The 22,941-nt window shown below is 49.7% G+C and overlaps 1 protein-coding gene and 1 long non-coding RNA gene across 7 annotated transcripts in view; one reads left to right on the forward strand and one right to left on the reverse strand.

Annotated features, from left to right (window-relative positions):
• Nucleotides 1-22,941, forward strand: part of Smarca4 (SWI/SNF related, matrix associated, actin dependent regulator of chromatin, subfamily a, member 4) — a 76,571-nt gene that overhangs the window by 13,836 nt on the left and 39,794 nt on the right. For 4 of the 6 annotated variants that reach the window (XM_048342188.1, XM_048342190.1, XM_048342191.1 and 1 more), the window contains exons 2-13: nucleotides 1,873-2,126; nucleotides 3,760-3,892; nucleotides 4,408-4,812; nucleotides 5,293-5,391; nucleotides 6,513-6,771; nucleotides 7,033-7,159; nucleotides 7,425-7,598; nucleotides 9,083-9,256; nucleotides 9,656-9,823; nucleotides 9,933-9,983; nucleotides 17,878-18,008; nucleotides 18,130-18,187. In XM_048342188.1, the coding sequence (XP_048198145.1) occupies nucleotides 1,905-2,126; nucleotides 3,760-3,892; nucleotides 4,408-4,812; nucleotides 5,293-5,391; nucleotides 6,513-6,771; nucleotides 7,033-7,159; nucleotides 7,425-7,598; nucleotides 9,083-9,256; nucleotides 9,656-9,823; nucleotides 9,933-9,983; nucleotides 17,878-18,008; nucleotides 18,130-18,187 (2,001 nt within the window). In that variant the 5' untranslated portion in view covers nucleotides 1,873-1,904. The remainder of the gene's footprint in view (nucleotides 1-1,872; nucleotides 2,127-3,759; nucleotides 3,893-4,407; nucleotides 4,813-5,292; nucleotides 5,392-6,512; nucleotides 6,772-7,032; nucleotides 7,160-7,424; nucleotides 7,599-9,082; nucleotides 9,257-9,655; nucleotides 9,824-9,932; nucleotides 9,984-17,877; nucleotides 18,009-18,129; nucleotides 18,188-22,941) is intronic. The other 2 variants (XM_048342189.1, XM_048342193.1) reach the window with 1 other exon arrangement.
• LOC125348792 lies at nucleotides 985-11,869 on the reverse strand. Its single transcript, XR_007210408.1, has 3 exons — nucleotides 11,469-11,869; nucleotides 10,379-11,245; nucleotides 985-1,033 (listed from the first exon to the last, which is right to left on the reverse strand). It is a non-coding gene; the product is annotated as an uncharacterized LOC125348792 (long non-coding RNA).

Genomic DNA, 22,941 nt, shown 5'->3' on the forward strand with positions numbered 1-22,941 from the left:
TCTAGTCTTTTCTGCTTATGTGGTACTAAGGAATTGAACCCAGGGCTTCATGTATGCTAGGCAAGCACACTACCACTAAGCCACATTCCCAGCCCTAATAGTTTTTTTTTTCTTTTTTCTTTTTGGCCAGTCCTGGGACTTGAACTCAGGGTCTGAGCACTATCACTGGCTTCTTTTTGCTCAAGGCTAGCATTTACCACTTGAGCCACAGCACCACTTCTGGCCTTTTCTATATATGTGGTGCTGAGGAATTTAACCCAGGGCTTCACATATATGAAGCCAGCACTCTACCACTAGGCCATAGTCCCAGCCCCTAGTTTTTTTTGTTATTAACATTTTTATTATATTTAGTTTGTACAACCACTCAGCAAATCAGTTTATAAGTACGATACATTTTGATTGATGTCACCCTTTTCTGCTAGTTTTTAATCATGGGAATAAAAAATGGTTCTCTTTTTAAAAATTTATTTATTGGGGCTGGGAATATGGCCTAATGGCAAGAGCGCTTGCCTCCTACACATGAAGCTCTCGGTTCGATTCCCCAGTACCACATATATGGAAAACGGCCAGAAGGGGCGCTGTGGCTCAGGGGGCAGAGTGCTAGCCTTGAGCCAGTAGAAGCCAGGGACAGTGCTCAGGCCCTGAGTCCAAGGCCCAGGACTGGCCAAAAAAAAAATAAATAAAATATTATTTATTGTTGGCCCTGGGGCTTGAATTCTGGGCCAGAGTGCTGTCCCTAAGCTCTTCAGCTCAAGTTTAGCACGCTACCACTTGAACCACAGCACCATTTCCAGTTTTCTCTTGGTTAATTGGAGTTAAGAGTCTCATGGAGTTTCCTGCCCAGGCTGGCTTTGAACTTTGATCCTCAGATCTCAGCCTCCTGAATAGCTAGGATTATAGGTATGAGCCACCGGTGCCTAGATCTTTTTAATTTTTTGTTTGTTTTGTTTTGTTTTTGTTGCCAGTCCTGGGGCATGGACTCAGGGCCTGAGCACTGTCCCTGGCTTCTTTTTGCTCAAGGCTAGCACTCTACCTCTTGAGCTACAGCACCACTTCCGGCTTTTTTCTCTATATGTGGTGCTGAGGAATCGAACCCAGGGCTTCATGTATACATGGCAAGTACTTTACCACTAGGCCATATTCCCAGCCTCTTTTTAATTTTTTAATGCAGTGCTAGGAATGAAATCCAGGGCCTTGGTGTGTATGAGGGGAATTGCTCTGCCATGGAACCACACCCCAGCCCCCTTGCTCCTCCCACAGAATTTGACTGTAGAGCCACAGGTACTCAGGAAAATTTGGAGTTGAAGATATTTACTCCAAAAGACAGCGGAAACAAACCAGATTTGTGATAAGCTTCACAAGAGAGCAGTAGCCCCATTGGAGTTTGTGTCTTGAAGACGTGAGTGACAGGCCTGGCCTTTTTCGGGGTCTGTGAACCCCAGGGCGCACTTGCTTTTACCTTGGCTATCCTACAGGCCTTGTCTATGCCGTGGGCTTATCTGATTTCAAAATGTCTGATCATCTCTTCCCTTCTCCAAAAGGAATGGGGAGGGACTGGGAATATGGCCTAGTGGTAGAGTGCTGCCTCTTATACATGAATCCCTGGATTTGATTCCTCAGTACCACATATATGGAAAAGGCCAGAAGTGGCACTGTGGCTCAAGTAGCAGAGTGCTAGCCTTGAGCCAAAAGAAGCCAGGGACAGTGCTCAGGCTCTGAGTTCAAGCCCCAGGACTGGCAAAAAAAAAAAGAATGGAGAGAACAGAAGGTGGGCGTTGGGGCCCCTTTCACTGTTTTCTGGATGATTCTGATGGGCCTCTGTATTCTTGCCTACCAGCACCCCTGCCCCAAGCTGACTCACACTCTTTCCAGCAGGGGCCCACTGCCTTGCAGCTCCTGAGAAGATGTCTACTCCAGACCCACCCTTGGGTGGAACTCCGAGGCCCGGCCCTTCCCCAGGCCCAGGCCCCTCACCTGGAGCCATGTTGGGCCCTAGCCCGGGCCCCTCACCAGGCTCCGCGCACAGCATGATGGGGCCCAGCCCTGGCCCTCCCTCAGCAGGACATCCACTCCCCAGCCAGGGTCCTGGAGGGTACCCTCAGGATGGCATGCACCAGATGCACAAGGTAGGAGTCTGCGCTGTCACCTGCCCCTTCCTCACCCCTCAGCCCCACCAGAGCTTCTCTAGAGAATGGGAGGGAAGACTCCTCTTTCGAGGTGGTCTGGCTTGGCCCAGGCCCCTTCCCAGAGGTCAGGCCACCTTCTGGTCCTGAGCCTGGAGGGCAAAAGCTGCTTGCCCTGTACCCCCACGTTCCTACTTCTCTATGGGAACTTGAGGAACAGCTCTGAAGTTTTTTTTCTCAGTGAAGAAAAGTGCTCTGGTCACTTAGAGGAGGCTCAGTGTGTGCAGTCTCTCCCATCCCGCTGCCCTGGCTGCCTGCCTGCTCAGCCATGGAGCAGGCCCTGGGCACCTGCTCATCTTGTGCCCTGCGGCTGCTGCCTTGGCCTCTCACCTGAGCAGAGCTGCCTTTGCCCTGGAGGCTGACAGTTCCTTTTCCTTTCTCTGTGTCCCTGAGGGTATTGGAGGAATTATCTTCAATTACCAGTGTCTGTAAGAAAAGCTGACTTTGCTATCAGGCCTTTCTGTAGACTGGGGTGTGGGAAGACATGAATGGAGCCTGCAGGACTGTCCACATGCTCACCCTCCGTTCCACCCCATGCAGATGTGGAGGTGGTATGCTGCATCTCAGAGCAGCCCCTTCACCTCTGGCCTTTGCCTCACTTTTCACCCTAGCCACGCCATGCTGACACATGTTGACACATATGCCTTAACCCTTCCCTCTTGGGGAGATTTTGGTCCTACACACCCCACTTCCTGGTTTCAGCACTCCTCTGCTAGCAGACCCACCCTTCCCTCCTCCCTTTTAACTGTATTTTTTTTTTGTGTGTGTGTTTTCTTTTTTGGTACTGGGGATCGAACCCAGGACGTTGCACTTGCTAGGCAAGCGCTTTGCCACTGAGCTACATCCCAGCCCCCCTCCTCCCTTTTATGCCACACATGCTTAGCACCTGTCTGAGGTCCAGCTGTCCAGCACTTCTGATAGGTTGACATCCACGCTGCCAGGGCATCCTGTCGGCATCAAGCTCCTGCTCTGCTAGGCAAGGCTCTGGTCATCCCTCAGGACAGGACAGCCCCCAGTGCCCTGGCCCAGCTCTTTCCTGTGTTATGGTGCACACTGAGCCGCAGCCACTTTGTCACCTGTGTGATCCTGCGGGCCCAGGGACAGGATGCTTGTTTAGTAGGCTCAGCCCACCGAAGGGTCTCAGGCAGAGGTGCCTTTACCAGTCATTGCAGTCCTTGCCCTGGTGAAGTACCTGCTGCTGAGCGCTAACCGGGCCTCCAGGGTCAGGGTGCAGGGACAGCTGGGGAGGCATCCTAGAGACATGTGTCCATTTCTTCATCACGATGAGGGGGGGCTCTTGAGTTACGACCCAGCCTACTGCAAGTCCACCTTCCCGAGGGTCTAGCCCCTTGTGCAGCACCTCCCTTCCTCCCCTGGCTCCCACTCTGACTTTGGACCACAGCATCCCTGGTGGCAGCCCTCGCCTGGGCATCTCTGCTTCGACACCCGAGCGTGACCGAGCTTTGCAGCTAAGCTCCTTGGCATGTAAGGGTTTAGTATTTGCCAAGGCAGTGATGGGTGGGTGACCCCCTCTGTCTTCCTTGCTGACCCTGCCTTGTCATTATTCCTCCTGCAGCCCATGGAGTCCATGCATGAGAAGGGCATAGCGGACGACCCACGCTACAACCAGATGAAAGGCATGGGGATGCGCTCAGGGGGCCACGCAGGGATGGGGCCCCCGCCCAGCCCCATGGACCAGCACTCCCAAGGTACCTTTGTGGTCCCGAGACCATTTTCCCCACTGAGGCTTCTGCAGGTGGATCTGAGAGGGCAGGAGCAGTTGAGTGAGGGAGCCCTGCCATGGTATCTGGTGGGGCACAGCAGGAGATGTGGGAGGAAGCCTGTGGCTGTGGCCATGCAGAGTTGGTGGTCAGTGCAGCATATAGGTGGCTACTGGTCCCAATGTAGGTTAGGGCTGCAGTGGCCCTGTCAGCTTGTTACATAGCCGGGATGGATGTCACCTGACAACCCAAGGATGTGACAGATGACGTGTGGGGCTCCATAGGAATGAGACTGAAGGGAGGGCCAGCCTGGAGAGCACCAGGCTTTCCACATCAGCCACCCAAGACATGTGCTGCACCCCATGGTCTTGCAAGCTATTGGATGCTCTTGCTTGAGTCAAGAGAATGTGTTCCCTATACCATCTTGTGGTAGGAGGTGGCATGGGTATGGCAGAATGAGTCTGCACAGGCTCCTGAGTATCTAACCCTGCTGTTCCCTGCAGGTTACCCCTCCCCACTAGGGGGCTCTGAGCACGCCTCCAGTCCAGTTCCAGCCAGTGGCCCATCCTCGGGCCCCCAGATGTCATCTGGGCCAGGAGGGGCCCCGCTAGATGGTGCTGACCCCCAAGCTTTGGGGCAGCAGAACCGAGGCCCAACCCCATTTAACCAGAACCAGCTGCACCAGCTCCGAGCTCAGATCATGGCCTACAAGATGCTGGCCAGGGGGCAGCCCCTTCCAGATCACCTGCAGATGGCCGTGCAGGGCAAACGGCCAATGCCCGGCATGCAGCAGCAGATGCCAACACTACCTCCTCCTTCAGTGTCCGCCACGGGTCCTGGCCCTGGCCCTGGCCCCGGCCCTGGCCCAGGTCCTGGACCAGCACCTCCAAATTATAGCAGGCCTCATGGTAAGACTTGCCACCACTGCTTCCCAGTGTGAGGGAGGGGGTGGCAGAATGTGGGAGGCGTATCAGAAAGTCTGCCTTTGCTCCCGATGCTCTTGTGTTGCTCAAGCAGGCAGGGTGATTGTCCTAACAAAAGCTACTTCTGGGGCTGGGAATATGGCCTAGTGGCAAGAGTGCTCATCTCGTATACCTGAAGCCCTGGGTTCGATTCTCCAGCACCACGTATATAGAAAATGGCCAGAAGTGGTGCTGTGGCTCAAGTGGCAGAGTGCTAGCCTTGAGCAAAAAGAAGCCAGGGACAGTGCTCAGGCCCTGAGTCGAAGGCCCAGGACTGGCAAAAAAAAAGCTCTGCAGCTCCCCTTGAAACCTGCAGCTGAGGACCTGGGGGGTCAGGGAGGGTATCTAACCCTGGAGTAGGAGTGACCTAGGGCTGCAGTCTTGAGGAGTCAGTACTTAGTGCTCATTTTGTGCCTTTGCCTGCAGGTATGGGAGGGCCCAACATGCCCCCTCCAGGACCCTCAGGTGTGCCCCCTGGGATGCCTGGCCAGCCCCCGGGAGGACCACCCAAGCCCTGGCCTGAAGGTAAGCTCCCCTCTGTCTTAGTGGCTCTCATTTTACTCATCTGTTGGGGTTGAGGCAGTGGACAAAATGGATGGATTCCACTCAAGTGTGTTTGGGCCACTGAAGAATAATTGCTAACACTCAATTCTTGTGGAATTGTTGCACAGTTCTCTTACCTGCAGGGACATTTCCACCCCAGTGGGTGCCTGCCACGCTGGATATGAGTGAACCTTATGTATCCTACTGGCCTATTTCTTTCAGTATTAAGCTTTGAACTGAGGGCTTTGTGCTGACATGACAGCTGCTCTACCACTTAAACGCCATGCCCAGCCTGATTATGTCTTTTCTTTTTTGGCCAATTGTGGGGCCTGAACTCAGGGCCTGGGCACTGTCCCTGAGCTGCTTTTTCTCAAGGCTAGCACTCTACCACTTGAGCCACAGCACTACTTCAGGCCTTTCCTATTTATGTGGTGCTGAGGAATTGAACCCAGGGCTTCATGCATGCTAGGCAAGCGCTCTACCACTAAGCCACATTCCCCGCCCAGTGTTATTATGTTTTTTCTTACTGTACCTGTGGTAAAGTTATTAGAGTTCTAACAACCAATAGAGATTGAAAGGAGCAAATGTAATATGGTGTCCTCAAATGTGACTATGCCATCCACTCTGGCTTGGTGCAAGGGGAGCTGAGCATGCCCAAGTGAGGAGCTGAAGGAGGGTCAGCCAGCGCCCCAGATACTGTGACAGAGCCACTCAGAACAGCACCACACTAGAACTCTGAGGAATGGCTTGGTTCTGGAATTTCCCATGGAATAGTTCTGGACAGCTGCTGATCTTGGGTAACTGGAATGGCAGGAAGTGAACCTGCTGCTCAGGGGCTACTGTAGAGGTCAGAGAAGAAAGTGCCAGCCTCCGGGGCTGCCACGCACGATGCTTAGAGCGTTTCTTGGAGGGCTGGGGGCCAATATGGAGGCTGAGGTCTTGAGGCATATATCCAGGGGCTAGAGGGAGAGCGCCCTGACTAGCAGCAGGGGCTCTAGTGAGCGGAGGTGTGTGAGTGTGTCCATACTTGCTGTCTGTTTGTTTCCACCTTGGAGTGGCCTCCGTAGCTCAGCCCCGTGCCCTTCCCCCTTCTCTCTTCCCAGGACCCATGGCAAATGCTGCTGCCCCCACAAGCACGCCTCAAAAGCTGATCCCCCCACAGCCAACTGGTCGCCCTTCGCCAGCACCCCCTGCTGTGCCTCCCGCCGCCTCCCCAGTGATGCCACCACAGACACAGTCCCCTGGGCAGCCAGCCCAGCCTGCGCCCCTGGTTCCACTGCATCAAAAGCAGAGTCGCATCACCCCCATCCAGAAGCCCCGGGGCCTCGACCCTGTGGAGATCCTGCAGGAGCGCGAGTACAGGTGAGTGCCCGGGGTCCCCGCACAGCCTCCCAGCCCTCCTTATGGCCTTCGCCACCCTGCCGTTCCTGTCGGTAGTTTGTCCCCTTCTGTCGCAGCTGTCTCGCTTGCTGTGGTCCCCATGCTCCCATCCACATGAGCCCTTGGTGGCTGCCTGCCTCTGCATGTGGCTTCCTGGAGGGACAGGCCCTTCGGGAGTGTCCGCGGGTGTCCCTTCACAGAGCTGGCCCTCTCACCACCTGTCTTTCTGGTCTCTGCACCCAGGCTTCAGGCTCGCATTGCACACCGAATTCAGGAACTTGAAAACCTCCCTGGGTCCCTGGCTGGGGACCTGCGAACCAAAGCTACCATAGAGCTCAAGGCCCTCAGGCTGCTGAACTTTCAGAGGCAGGTAGGTTGGGCACTTCCCTTTCTCTGGGGGCATGGTTGAGCCCGCCATACCTGCCTGGGCCATGCTTTCCCTGTGGCCTGCTCCCCGCCCCCAGCTGAAGCGGGAACCCTGCGTGGGGCTTTCCAAGGGTAAGATGCCTCATGCACCTCCCATGAGGATGGTGATTGTGGAGTCCCGGGATGGGAGTGGTCACCTGCCCTACCTTGTGTGTGCCAGGTGTGCAGAGCCATTGTGTGTAATGCCAACGTTCCCCTCTTCCCTGCAGCTGCGCCAGGAGGTGGTGGTGTGCATGAGGAGGGACACGGCGCTGGAGACGGCTCTCAATGCCAAGGCCTACAAACGCAGCAAACGCCAGTCGCTGCGCGAGGCCCGCATCACAGAGAAGCTAGAGAAGCAGCAGAAGATTGAGCAGGAGCGCAAGCGCCGCCAGAAGCACCAGGTGCGGCCTGGGTGTGCTGACATTGGGGGCCCCTGACTGCTACGAGCCTTGTTTGGGCCTGGGCACCAAGAACATGTTTGTGGGCAAAGCTGAGTAATATGTGTAAGACTTGCCAAGATCATACCCCATGTCACCGGGAAGGTGACAAGGGAGAAAGTGAGTAGGGGCAGGGAGTGGAGTTGCTGTTCTGGACACCAGGGTAAGCTAGCTTTCTCTGGGGGTGAGGCCTGCCAGAGGGCACATGTGGACTGAGCTTCCCACGGAGGGGAAGCTGCAAAGGCCCTGGGGCTGGATTGTGCCTGTACTTTCCCTGAGAAGCAGGGGTCTGCTGTAGCCAGCATGGAGTAAGTGACAGCCAAGGATGGTGGAAAGGTGACAGGTGAATTTTGGGCTGTGAGGAGGCTTTGGGCTTCTGTTCTCGGTGAGCCAGGAGCCATGGAGGGCTGAGGGCAGAGGAGGCATGAAGTGACCAACTTCACAAGGCCAGTCAACCAAGTAGGATTTGGGGATAGAGCTCTTGATTTGTTTGCTCATTTATTCCCTCCCTCCCTCCCTCCCTCCCTCCCTCCCTCCCTCCCGGGACTTGAAATCAGCCTGGCACTGCCCCTGAGCTCAAGGCTAGCACTTGAGCCACAGCACCACTTCTGGCATTTTCTGTTTATGTGGTACTGAGGAATCAAACCCAGAGCTTCATGCATGCTAGGCAAAGACTCTACCACTAGGCCACTTACCCCTCTACTTTTTTTTTTAACAATGACAATTTATTGCTTGCATAATTTAAAATAATGTAGGAAAACGAACTCAACATTCAGTATTAACTACTTTTAACTAGTTTATATTAATCATTGCAGCTTTTTTCCTGTGGCTATATTTATTAATCAGAAGTTCAATCATCTTTTTATTAAGATAACCCGTATTCTTTTTCTTTTTTTTCTTTTTTTTGGCTAGTCTTGGGCCTTGAATTCTACGCCTGGGTGCTATTCCTAACCTTTTGGGCAAGGCTAGCACTCTGCCACTTGAGCTACAGAGCTACTTCTGACTTTTTCTGTGGTTACCTGGAGATAAAAGTCTCATAGACTTTCCTGCCTGGGCTGGCTTCGGACCATAATCCTCAGCTCTTAGCCTCCTGAGTAGCTAGGATTATAGGTGTCAGCCTGGCTACTTCCAGCTTTTTGCTGGTTAGTTGAAGAGTCTCTCAGAATTGTCTTCCTTGTCTTTGAAAGATGCTCCTTAGATCTCAGTTTCCTGAGTGTCTAGGATTCCCGGCCTGGGCCCTGGCTGGCCTGTACTTCTCTGTCCTGAGGACTGGGGTGATGGGCGTGCTCCCATACCTGGCTGGAATATGACCTGGGTTTGGTCTAGAGTGTTTGCCATTTGTGGTGAAGATGCCACGTGTCCGTTTGGGGAGATGGAGCTGACTTTTAGCATACTTGGAGGTTTTTTCTTTTTCTTTTTGCCTCAGTGCGTTCTTTGTGTCCTCTCAGGAATACCTCAACAGCATTCTCCAGCACGCCAAGGACTTCAAGGAGTACCACAGATCCGTCACAGGCAAGATCCAGAAACTCACTAAGGCAGTGGCTACCTACCACGCCAACACCGAGCGGGAACAGAAGAAAGAAAACGAGCGGATCGAGAAGGAGAGAATGCGGAGGCTCATGGTAGACATGGCTTCTTGTTGGAGTTGTTGTGTAATGGGGATGGCAGGACCTGGCTCTGTGCAGGGCTGGCTCACGTGGGCTATTGAAAGGGTTTTGGTTAGGAGCTAGGCGATGTGGTCTCGCCTCATGTGACTCTCATTGGGCTTTGTAGCAGCAATAAGACTTGGCCCAGACTGAAAGAAGGGTAGGATTCGGGGTGTAGGGCTTGGAGAATTTTGCATACTCACACGCAGCCTTGGTGCATGGCTTGCAGTATGCCCGGGGTCCACCTTGTCAGGCGTGGACATTGTCCTGAGGGGTACTTCCCTGCTGTAGTGGGGCTGGGGGTGGGTGGGCAGCAGTTCTGGGTGCCAATGGACCTGACTGTCTTACATACCCGCTCCCACCCACCTTTTGTAGGCAGAAGATGAGGAGGGCTACCGCAAGCTCATCGACCAAAAGAAGGACAAGCGCTTGGCCTACCTCCTGCAGCAAACGGATGAGTATGTGGCCAACCTCACTGAGCTGGTGCGGCAGCACAAGGCTGCTCAGGTTGCCAAAGAGAAAAAGAAGAAAAAGAAAAAGAAGGTGCGCTGGGCCTAGCTGAGCTGCCACTGTCATGGGTTGTAGTTGCTGTCTGCCCAAGGGGCCTTGACCTTTGGAGTTAGACTGTGACCCTGTCTCTTTCTGTTTCCAGAAGGCAGAAAACGCCGAAGGACAGACGCCTGCAATCGGCCCGGACGGTGAGGTGAGAAAACAGGGATTCCTTGTGGTATTGCTGGCCTGCCCTCAGTGCTTTTCTCTCTGAGTGTGTCAGAAAATGGGCAAGTGCTCCACCATGGCACTACGCCCCAGCCTGAGCTTCTTTCTGAGTTCCAAGGCCTTGTCCGACTGATAGTGGAGACATGCAACAGGAGTGAATGTGTCTCCCCCACTTCTCATTTGGAAGAGTGGGCTAAGGTGTGGCTCTAAGCTACAGCACTTGATGAACATGTGCAAGGGCCTGGCTTCATCCTCAGTGCTCCCTCCCACCGAAAAATTGTAGGTCTCATTCATCTATTGGTTTATTTTATTTTTTGCTAATCCTGAGGCTTGAACTCAGGGCCTGAGTACTGTCCCTGAGCTTCTTTTGCTCAAGGCTACCACTTGAGCCACAGTGCCCCTTCTGGTTTTTTCTATATATGTGGTGCTGAGGAATTAAACCCAGGGCTTCATGTATGGGAAGCAAACACTCTTATCACTAGGGCACATTCCCAGTTCACCTATTGATTTCTTTTCCTAAGCCATTTGAAGATTAGATGTGCATGTGACAGCTCCCCACTGACTCACACCAACACTCACTTCCCACAAACATGGGACACAGAGTGGACTCTACATCATCTCTGGTTGCTCTAGGTTAAGATTCCTGTGGATAGTGGAGCACTTGAGGCCCTGTCTCAGTCCTCAGGTGTGTCTAGCTGCTGTGGTGGTACCTGTCAGCCCAGCTCCTTGGGAGCAGAACAGGAGGATCATGGGAGCCTAGGAGCTCCAGGCCCAACTGGGCAGCATGCATGGAGGGACTGCATCCCCAAACAGAAAAAGGCTTTCCTCAAGTGTCTCTACAGTGCTTTGCACAGTCAGCCCTAGTGGTTGGCAGAGGACCCTGCAGTCTGCTCCTGGGACTTGACATTGCTGACAAGCTCAGGCCCCACATTTCATCCTGATCCCTCTGTGTCCAGCTGTCTGATATTTCCTAATGCTTTCATTTAACTTACATGTTTAGGCAAGATGCCCCTGAAAATAACCCTGAAGCCCGGGTCCTTTTCTGTCACACTGGCAGTGTGTGATGGCTACTATTACCTTTGGCCCCTTGATGTCTGGAAGGCAGCTCCTCAGCAAAGTTTTCTCTCTTTTTGTTATTTTGAGGCAGGGTTTCAAAACATTCCAAATACCTAGCCTGGGTTACATCCCATGATGGTCATCTCCGCTGCCTGCATGCAGGGAAGTTTCTCTTTTTTAATCAGTGAGAACCTTATGAAGAGGCTGGGGATATGGCCTAGTGGCAAGAGTGCTTGCCTTGTATACATACATGAGGCCCTGGGTTCAATTCCCCAGCACCACATATACAGAAAATGGCCAGAAGTGGCGCTGTGGCTCAAGTGGCAGAGTGCTAGCCTTGAGCAAAAAGAAGCCAGGGACAGTGCTCAGGCCCTGAGTCCAAGCCCCAGGACTGGGAGAAAAAAAAAAAAAAAACCTTATGAAGAGAAACTCTTATCCTTGGATTTCACATTCCTGGGTCTGTGCCCAGTGAGCTTCTACCCTCTGGGCCCCACCCCTTTGCTTTGCATGCATCAATGCCTTTCACCATTTTCCCTCAGCACAGTCTGCCCGCCTCAGGGACAGGCTTACAGATTCCTACTTAGCTTAATATATTGTAATCTTTCACTAGTGTTCAATTTGATCATTTGTTTTGGCCAGTCCTAGTCTCTTCATATTGTGCTTGATGGGGGGGTGCAGGGGCTTGAATTTAGGGTCAAATGCTTGCTAAGCAGCACTTAAACCCATTTTGCTTCATTTTTCAGATGAGCTTTTTTCCTCTCTCTCTCTTTTTGTGTGGGTCCTGAGCTTGAACTCAGGGCCTGGGCACTGTCTCTGAGCTTCTTTTGCTAAAGGTTAGCACTCTGTGACTCAGCCACAAAGCCACTTCCAGCTTTTTCTGAGCAGTTTATTGGAGATAAGTCTCATGCCCAGCACTGGTGGCTCATGCCTAAACAAGAGGCTGAGATCTGAGGAACCTAGTTTAAAACCAGCCTGGTGGGAACGTCTATGAGGCTCTTGTCTCCAATAAGCTACCTTAAGTCCATTGAGGGCAAGATAGTGAGACCAATATGCAAACAAAAACAAATCTAGAAAATAGCGAAAGAGTGCAAAATAAACCACAATGAATGGTAAGAATGTGTGATGTGATCCAAATCTCAGAAGTTCTGCTACTGACTGGACTTAGCTCATTTTTCTCCCATATAAAAAGGTGGTGAAAAAGAAGTGTTTTAGGCTGAGCACAGCGGCTGACTCTTGTAATCCTAGCTACCTGGGAGGTGGAGATTGGGGGATTGCTGTTTGTGGTCGGCCTATGTGGAAAAGTTGATGAAAGTCCATTCCAACCAATGATGGGGGCAGTGGCGCAGGCCTGTCATCGCCGGTGAACAGGAGGGCTGCAGTTAGGCTGGCCTGAGCATGAAGCAAGACTTGGGAAGTAACCAAGGCCAGAGGAGGCTTAGAGGTTTACCTCAACTGAAAGCTTCAGTCCCTGAGATCAATCCCTAGTACTGAGAAAAATAAAATTAAGAAGGTACCTTTTTGTTGTTGTAGTATTGGGACTGGGGCTTGAACTCAGGGCATCACACTCTCACCAGGCTTTTTTTTTTGGCCAGTCCTAGGCCGTGAACTCAGGGCCTGAGCACTGTCCCTGGCTTCTTTTTTGCTCAAGGCTAGCACTCTGCCACTTGAGCCATAGCGCCACTTCTGGCCATTTTCTGTATATGTGGTGCTGAGGAATCAAACCCAGGGCCTCATGTATACAAGGCAAGCACTCTTGCCACTAGGCCATGTTCCCAGCCCCTCACCAGGCTTTTTTTTTTTGCTCTAGGTTGATGCTATACCATTTGATCTACCACTGGCACTCCACTACCGGCTTTTTGCTGGTTAATTGGAGATAAGAGTCTCTTGAACTTTTCAGCATGGACTGGCTTTGAACCATGGTCCTCAGATGGCCACCTCTTGAGTAGTTAGGATTAAAGGCCTAAGCTACCAGAGGCATTTTCTTTCTCACCCACTTCAAGCCTTTTTAGTCCTTCCCAGAAAGAGACAATAGTGCACCATTGGTGTTTCCTCCTGGGCCCTTTTTTTTCTTTATTGTTAAAATGATGTACAGAGAGGTTACAGTTTTATATGTAAGGCAGTGAGTACATTTCTTACCCAACTTGTTACCTCCTCCCCTCCTGGGTCCTTTCTGTGCAGGAGCCATGAGCCATTAATGTGTCTCCCATCTGGCCTGTGTCTTATTTGAGGTTGTGGGTTAATTCCTGTTCAGCACTGGCTCTTGCTACAGTTCCCATGGAGAAGGTGTGTGGTCACGTGAGCCATGTTCCCCCTCAGGTGCCCAGCCACCCTGGCGGGGAGCCCCTCCAAAGCCTTTGCACCTATTTCCCCTTGCTTTGTAGACTGAGACCAGTCTAGACATGGTTAGACTTTTCAATAGTGGATGCTTTAGAAAAGCCTCCACATCAAGTGATATGGTCTTTTTCCTTTGATTGTGTTTGTGTATTTGAATATTGTTCTTCATTTAACCATATGTATTTATTTTGTGCTGGTCCTGGAACTTGAACTCAGGGCCCGGGCCTGTCCCTGAGCCTTTTATTTGTCAAAGGCAGGTAGTCTATCACTTGAGTCACAGCTGCACTTCTGGTAATTAGGTGGTTTTTGGGGAGATAAGTGTCTCACAGACTCTGCTAATTGGACTGGCTTTGAGCCGTGATCCTCAGACCTCAGCCTCCTGAGCTAGGATCACAGGCATGAGCCACTAGCATCTGGCTTCAGTTTTTATGTAGGACACTTCCTGTTTGCAGGGATGCTCCACTGTACTGAGAAGCTCCATTGATTGTTTGGTTAATTGACTGATTGATTGAAGAGCTTGCTTTATATAGCTCAGCCTAACCTGACATTGAACTCCAAATCCTGCCTCAGCCTCATGAGTATTGAATTAGGGGCGTGGCCTCTGTGTCTGGTTTTAGCACCATGTTTAGTTCTCTTCCTGTCAGTGGAGGATTCACTTGTTTCCCTCTGCGCTGTTCAATCTGGTTGTCATGGGCATCCTCTTCGCTCAGGTTGCCTTTCCTAAATGCTACAGACTGGGCACTTCCACAACAGGCATTTAGCTTTCTGAAGGCTGGGTCTGGTCTGCAGGGAGCTGCCAGCCCTGTGCATCCCGGTGAGGCCCCTTCCTGCCTTGTGCTGGCCACCCTTGTGCTCTCCTGATAGTGGGAGTGTGCAAAATCTGCTGGGGCTGGGACCTCGGGCCTCCTCCAGGCTGTGCTCTACCATGGAGCTGCACCCCAGCAGTATTCAATGTGATCAGTTTTGGAGAGCATGGCCCTGCGAGGACTGCGGGGAAGTGGTCCTATGCTGGTGCTCTCCTGTCTTGTGATGAACAGCAGCACTCATGTTGCCTGGAGTCTTTTTTTTTTTTTTTGCCAGTCCCAGGCCTTGGACTCAGGGCCTAAGCACTGTCTCTGGCTTCTTTTTGCTCAAGACTAGCACTCTGCCACTCGAGCTACAGCGCCACTTCTGGCCATTTTCTATATATGTGGTGCTGAGGAATTGAACCCAGGGCTTCATGTATACGAGGTGAGCACTCTTGTCACTAGGCCACATTCCTAGCCCCTGCCTGGAGTCTTGCCGTGTTCTCTGCCTTGTGGTCAGCTGTGGGGAGTGGGGAGAAATTGGGATGCCCCAGTGTCTCAGGCAGTTGGGTGAGAATTCTGGGTGGGGAGAGGTTTGGGCTGAAGCACCTTCCCATCCTCTGCTACTTACTTCTAAGGGTAAGGGTTGCTGTGACCTAAAAGTAGACTGTGGTGCTACAAGGAAGGTGTTTGATTTGTAAAATAGCCCATGCGCTAGGCATGCAGCTTATCCTTAGCATACATGAGGCTTTGGGTTCTATCCCCAGCAAATAAAAAAAGACATTTAAGAAGACACCAGGAGGTAGAAAAACTTTGATGTTTGTGGATTGCCAGAATTCCTATTGTGAAAATGGTCGTACTGCCTAAGGTGACCTGAGAATTCAATGTACTACCCATCAAAATTCCAATGTCATTCTTCACAAAGATGAAGAAAACAACCCTAAACTTGAGAAGGCCCAGAATAGCCAAGTAGTCCTAGGCAAAAAAAACCCAAAAACATTGTTAACAGTATCATAATTCTAGACTTAAAGTTTACTACAGAGCCATAGTAAGGAAAGCAGCTTGCTACTGGCAAAGAAAAGAGACCTGAAGACTAGAACTGACTAGAAGACCCAGAAATAAACCTGCATACCCCCTGCCACCTGTAATTTGACAAGGGAAGCAAACATACACATTGGAAGAAAGAGAACACAAATGGTATTGGGAAACCTATCCACATGCTGAAGACCGAAACCCCATCCCCATCTGTCACCTTTTACCAAAAGCAACACAGTGGATGGAAGACTTCAATGTAAGACCTGAAATTTCTACAAGAAGGAACAGAAGAAACATTAGAACTTATCAGCACAAGGTGGAACTTCCTGTGTAGAATCCAGGGGCTCAGCAAATAGGGGAGAGAATTGACAAATGGGATTGTATCATGCTAAAAAAAAGTTTCTGCATTGCAAAGGACATAGTTACTAAGCCAAAAACATAGCCTGCAGAATGGGAGGTGTGTTCCAGCTACACATTTGACCAGGACCTAATATCCAGAATATACAAGTCTTTAAAAATGTTAGCCCCCAAAGAATAACCTGATTAGTAAATGGGCAAAGGATTGAACTGGAGACATCTCAGAAGAAGATATGAAGAAATATTCAACATCTCTGGCCATAAAGGAAATGCAAATCAAAACTTTTGAGATTTCGTCTTACCCCAGAAAGAGTGGCAACATCAAGAATACCTTCAACAACAAATGCTTTTGGGGATATGGAGGAAAAGGAGCCTTTTTACACTGCTGGTGGGCACTGTTGGTGGGAGTGTAAATTTGCAATCATTATGGCAGGCAGTATGGAGATTCCTCAAAAAACTAAACATAGAACTACCCCATAATCCAGCCATACCATTTTAAGGCATTCATCCAAAAGATTGTAAGTCAGGGTACATAGCCAAGTTATGGAAACATCCCAGATGCCCTGTAATCAATGAATGGATCAAGAAAACTATGGTGAAATTTTATTAATCCATCAGGAAGAATAATATGTCATTTGCAGGAAAATGGATGGACCTGGAAGCAGTTACCTTAAGTGAAGTAAGTCTGGCTTAGAGAGCCACAGGGTGCACAGGGTTTCTCAGATTTGTAGAAGTTGGATTTAAAATCTAAACGTGGATAATACACAAGGTCCTGTGCCGGTATACACAAGTTGATTGAAGTGTATACACAGGGAAGGATTCTGGCACAGTAACTCATTTGAACAATTGAAAGAATACCAGGGGTGGGTGGTGGGACTCAAGGGCAAGGAGGGGGTCTGGAGAGAGGAAGTGTGTGTTCAGTGTGCACAGTGAAAATGGAACTCTGGGTAGCTTGAGGGGATGAGAGGGGAGAGTAATGGAAGCAGGGCATTGATAAAGGTACTTGGTACACAAGGTGACATGTTGAATTGAAACTTCTTTGTACAACTAGTTAAAAATAAGCTGGGCACTGGTGGCTCACACCTGTAATCCTAGCTACTTAGGAGGCTGGGATCTGAGGATTGTGGTTTAAAGCTAGTGAAGACAGGAACGTTCCAGAGACTTGTATCTCCAGTTAACTGCCAAAAAGCCAGATGTGGAGGTGATGAGGTTCAAGTGGCAGAGCACTAGCTGTGAGCAAAAAAGCTCAAGGACAACATCCAGGCCCTTAGTTCAAAAACAGAAACACAAAAGAAAGAAAAAAGGAAATGAATCTCCCAGTTAACACCTTAACAAAAAGTTGATGGTGCTAATGAGGTCTGCAGACATCCGGGGCAGCAGACACTGAGGGATGACCATGGAAATGGAGGACTCATCAGTCTAAATCCTGCTTTCCCATGTTGGAAAACCAGGGCCAGTGCTCTTGTGAGGAGGAAATCTATCGGACTGAGGTCCAGGGTCAGGGAGAGCTTTACTTTACTTGAAAATTAAATGCACTTGTCTTAAAGTTATGGGCCAGGCATTATTTAATGTTCAGTGGATTTAATATTTGCATACACATATGTTTGTATACATATGTATATTGGCTTATGAGATGCAGTATCACTTTGTAGCCCAGGCTAGTTATAAACTTCAGGTCTTCCTCCTTCCACTTCCTGAGTGCTGGGATTACTGGAGTGCATCACATACCCAGCTCGTTTACTGCATCACTACTCTACAGTCCTCTTTCTGCATCCTGGGGGACGGTTCCAGGTTCCCTGTGGAAACTAACGTAAGATTATGTGATTTGCATGGGATGTACCCACATTCTCCTGAGACATTAAATCACCTCAGGATGACTCAGAATATATTGTAAGTGCACTCTAAATAAATGCATTGTGAATTCATACTTATGTTTTAAATGTTGTGTTCACAACTGTAACATCCCCAACCCCACCCCAGCTCCCTGTTAATTGTGTATTCTCACAGACTTTCTGCCTAGGCTGTCTTTAAACTTTGATCCTCAGAGCTCAGTCTCCAGAATAGTTAGGATTACAGGGGTGAGTCCCCTGTCCCTTCAGTACTGTGTCTTTGAGGCATAAGGAAAAGGTTCTCTACCTGTCTGGTACACGGTTATAGTTGAGTGTTCTCCTGCCAGCTCCCTGCACAGGAGGAGGGCTACTGTAGTACCGTCACCCAGCTCCACCACTCCTGGTCGTGCTTGTCTCATCTGGCATGGACTGCACGGGAGATGAGGGATGGGGCCCCTGGAGGTCACAGGTGCCTCTCTTTCAGCCCCTTGATGAAACCAGCCAGATGAGTGACCTTCCTGTGAAAGTGATCCACGTGGAGAGCGGGAAGATCCTCACAGGCACAGATGCCCCCAAAGCCGGCCAACTGGAAGCTTGGCTGGAGATGAACCCGGGGTGAGTTAAGATGCCTTGTGGGAATCTGGCCTCTGGGGAGGGAATGGTTATGGCTGGCATTAGTCCCAGGCCCTGCTGGCTCCCAGGAGCCTGACACTGAAGCGCTGCCATTACTTTCTAGGTATGAAGTTGCTCCAAGGTCTGATAGTGAAGAAAGTGGCTCAGAAGAGGAGGAGGAGGTAAGAGTCCTGTGTGGAGCTTTTGAGTCATGGGTCTTTCACCCTGTGTGCGTCTGTGTGGCCCCCCCACCCCTGCCGTGCCCTGACTGCACGGCTGGGCGCAGTGTGGCAGGGGTGGCTGATCCCCAGGCTTGGCTGAAAGCTGGTGTTTCAGAGCTGTGCTGACCTCTTGCCACACTGCACACATGATCCATCTTCAATTAAATTGATGAAGTACAATTTAAAGTTCATTTTCTTGGTTGTGCTAGCCAATCAGAGCTTCACATCTGAGAGCGGGCTCTTGATTGGTCCATTTCCACCAGCTGTGTGTGTCCATTAACTGTGATGCCCTGTGCACTGTGTGTGTGGCCCCAGCCTGAAGCAAGCTCCAGGGCCCCTCCTGCAGCTTCAGATGCCTCCCACTTCCCCCATCTTCACACATCACTGTATCCTCCTCAGAGCATCTAGAATTTGCCCTTTAGTAGGCAGATTAGCATTGAATCCAGCCTCCCCTGATTTGGGCTAAAGAGTTACTTGCTTTTTCTGCCCAGTGGAGTCTGGAGGGTTATTGTTATTGTTACGAGGGTTACTTGTTCTTTTATTTATTTATTTATTTATTTATTTATTTATTTATTTATTTATTTATTTATTTATTTTTTGGCTGGTCCTGGGCCTTGAACTCCTGAACCTCTTTGTGCTCAAGGCTAGCACTCTACTAACTTGAGCCACAGTGCCACTTCAGACTTTTCCTGAGTAGTTTATTGGAGATGAGAATCTCACAGACTTTTCTGTGATTCTCAGCTTCCTGAATATCTAAGCAGACAGTCATGAGCCACTGGTGCCTGGGTCAATATATGTTTTTGAAGTAAATGAGTCTTATGGCAATTATATTTTGTTGTCTTTTTTTTTTTTTTTTTTTTTGGTCAGTCATGGGACTTGAACTCCGGGCCTGGATGCTGTCCCTGAGCTCTTCAGCTCAAAGCTAGCATTCTACCACTTGAGCCATTTGAACTACCACTTGAACCACAGCACCACTTCTGGTTTTCTGATGGTTAATTGAGATAAGAATCTCATGGAATTTTCTCCCCAGGCTGGCTTTGAACTGCGATCCTCAGATCCCAGTCTCCTGAGTAGCTAGGATTACATGCATGAGCCACTGGTGCCCGGCTTGTTGTCATTTTTTAAAATCATTTTTTGGTGCTGGGAATGGAGTTAGGGCCTTTTGTATCCAACACATGGTGCTCCCCATGGGGCTGCCCTTAGCACCTACTGGGTTTCTAGCTGTTTTAGTGAGGCGCACCTTTGTCCAGAGCACCCCAAGTGCAAGGGAAACACACAAATGGAGTTTCTTTAAGGAGCACAAGGAATCTGTACTGCTGGAAAAGCTTGCTCTTGTCTAGTGCCAGTTAGTTGCTGTACCCTCCAGGCCCGGAAGCCCCATCTGCCGAGAGAACAGATGTCCGTGAGAGCATCTGACATGGCCTTCCTCTGTGTGGCATGCTGTCCACGCCCGTCATGCCTCGTGCATTGCTGACTCCAGTTCATTGGTGACAGTCCACACACTGATATCTGCCAGTCCATGGTCAGTGTTTCCATTCGTGCCTGTGGCACTTAGCGCTATGCGCGTGCAAGCATACCTGTGTGGATGGACATGTGTTTTCGTTTCTCTTGGGTAGATACGTAGGAGTGGAATTGCTGGGTCACATGGTAAGTGTATGTTTATCTTTCTAAGACACTGCCAAACCATTTTCAGAGTGGCTTTGCCATTTCACAGGTTCCGGTTTCCCCATGTCCTCACCAGCACGTGGTGTTGTGTGTTCTTTTGGTTGAAGCCATTTTAGTGGCTGTGTGGTGCTCTGTCTTTGTGCTTTTAATTTGCATTCTCCAGCCACTGGTGTGGAGCATCTTTTCATATACAGTTATGCACCATTCATATAATATGCAAATCTGTTCAAATCTTTTGCCCATTTTTAATTAAATTACCATCTTACCAAGTCATTAAGTCCTGTATCTAGTCTAGATAAACATCTCTTTGATCCAGTATATCATATCTTCTCCCTGTGTGCTTGGTTTGGCATTTTAATGATGCCTTTCTTTGGACTGTAACGTTAATGTTGGTGAAATCAAATTTGTCTTTTTGTTATTACTGTTATTAAGTAGTTGTACATTAGGGTTAGAATTCCATAAGTCAGGTTATGAGTACAATGCTTTTGGGCAATATCACCCATTCTTTTTTTTTTTTTGGCCAGTCCTGGACCTTGGACTCAGGGCCTGAGCACTGTCCCTGGCTTCTCTTTGCTCAAGGCTAGCACTCTGCCACTTGAGCCACAGCGCCACTTCTGGCCATTTTCCATGTATGTGGTGCTGGGGAATTGAACCCAGGACCTCATGTATATGAGGCAAGCTCTCTTGCCACTAGGCCATATCCCCAGCCCTCACCCATTCTTTTATTCTTCATTCTTTTCTATTTTCTCCCTGGCCTACTTTCAACATTTTTTAAAAGAAATTCAAGACTGGGTCTTGAACTTGGTATATAATGCTAGCTTTTACTCATCAGCTGGCACTCTGACCTGAGCCACACTTCCAATCCCTCAATATCATTTTTCTTAATGAAATATGCCCTTACTATTTTATTTGTTTGTTTGTTGTTTGGCCAGTCCTGGGCCTTGAACTCAAGGCCTGTCCTGGCTTCTTTTTGCTCAAGGCTAGCACTCTGCCACTTGAGCCACAGCACCCCTTCTGGCTTTTTCTATATATGTGGTGCTGAGGAATTGAACCCAGGACTTAATGTATGCGTGGCAAGCACTCTTGCCACTAGGCCATATTCCCAGTCCCTCATACTGTTTTAAGAATTATTTTGGACACCTTAATCCTATCTACTCAGGAGGCTGAGATTTGAGGATTGCAGTGTGAAGGCCAGCCTAAGCAGGAACAACCATGAGACATTTATCTCCCAAATATTCACAAAAGGCCAGAAGTAGAGCTGGGGTTCAAGTGGCAGAGTATCAGTCTTAAGCACAAAAGCTCAGAAACAGTGCCCAGACTCAGACTTCAAGCCTTAGAACCAGCAACCTCCCCCCCAAAATTATTTGTATAATGAAAAGTGATTTTTTTTCTAGAAATTTTACATTTAGGATCATAACAAACAAAAATTTTTTTTTTTTTTTTTTGCCAGGTACAGGTGGTTAAAGTCTGTAGTCTAGCTAATGAGGAGGCTGAGATCTTAGAATTGCTGTTGGAAGCCAGCTTGGACAGAAAAGTTGGTGGCTCATGCCTGTGATCTTAGCCATTGTGGAGGCTGAGGGTAGGAGGTTCGTGGTTTGAGGCTGACCTGGCACAGAGTTCAGACTCCAGATCATTGTCCAGGCTGGTCTGGGTAAAAAAAAAAAAGACATTATCTGGTCTGGGAATGTGGTGTACTGGTAGACTGCTTGACTAGCATGTGTGAAGCCCAAGGTTCGATTCCCCAGTACCACATAAACAGAAAAAGCCAGAAGTGGTGCTATGGCTCAAGTGGTAGAATGCTGAGCAAAAGAAGGGGGACAGTGCCCAGGCCCTGAGTTTAAGCCCCAGGACTGGTCCCCCCCCCAAAAAAAAATCGTTATCTAAAAATATTCTGAACCTAAGGAGCCAGAGATGTACCTCCAGTGCCTGCCTACTAAGTGCAACTTCTGAGCTCAAACCCCAGTACTGTCCCCCTACAACAAAGAGAAAAACCTCATGAAACAAGGCTTTGGAGTGAGTGGTCAGGCCGTTGGAGGAGCGCTTGGCCCAACAAGCACCCTGTGTTCCGTCCTCTGCACTTCAAAATAAGAAAAAGACAAACAGCAACTACAAAGCAGAAATGAATTTACTACAGATCTTGTTTCAGCCTGGCCGTTTAAAAATATTCCTTTTGTGCTGGTCCTGGGGCTTGAATTCAGGGTCTTGGAGCTCTTTTGCTCTAGGCTTGCAAGCTACCACTGATCCATAGTTCTACTTCTGGCATTTTTGAGTAGTTTATTGGACAGAAGAGTCTCCTGGCCTTTCCTGCCTGGGCTTGATCTTCAGATCTCAACCTTTCGCAATGAGCCACCTGTTCTCAGCGTCAGCCTGGTCTTTTTTTTTCTTTTTCTTTGCCAGTCCTGGGGCTTGAACTCAGGGCCCGAGCACTGTCCCTGGCTTCTTTTTGGTTGGGTTTGTCCTTTTTTTGGTACAGGGGATCGAACTCAGGACATTGCACTTGCTAGGCAAGCGCATTGCCACTCAGCCACATCCCAGCACACTTCTGGCTTTTTCTATATATGTGGTGCTGAGGAACGGAACCCAGGGCTTTGTGCATTGCTAGGCAAGCACTCTACCACTAAGCCACATTCTCAGCCCTGGTCTTTTTATGGCAAGTAGATTTTTTAAAATTGTAAATGAACTATATTTATGCTGTTAGTTTTGGAATTAGTTCTGTTAACCTTTGTCGTTGTTGTCATCTTCTTCTTCTTCTTCTTTTTTTTTTTTTCCATTCCTGGACCTTGAAGTCAGGGCCTGAGCACTGTCCTGGCTTCTTTTTTTTTTTTTTTTGGCCAGTCCTGGGCCTTGGACTCAGGGCCTGAGCACTGTCCCTGGCTTCTTCCCGCTCAAGGCTAGCACTCTGCCACTTGAGCCACAGCGCCGCTTCTGGCCGTTTTCTGTATATGTGGTGCTGGGGAATCGAACCTAGGGCCTCGTGTATCCTAGGCAGGCACTCTTGCCACTAGGCTATATCCCCAGCCCCCTGGCTTCTTTTTGCTCAAGGCTAGCAC

This window comes from Perognathus longimembris, chromosome 3 (assembly GCF_023159225.1).
Source record: "Perognathus longimembris pacificus isolate PPM17 chromosome 3, ASM2315922v1, whole genome shotgun sequence".
Lineage (NCBI taxonomy): Eukaryota > Metazoa > Chordata > Mammalia > Rodentia > Heteromyidae > Perognathus > Perognathus longimembris.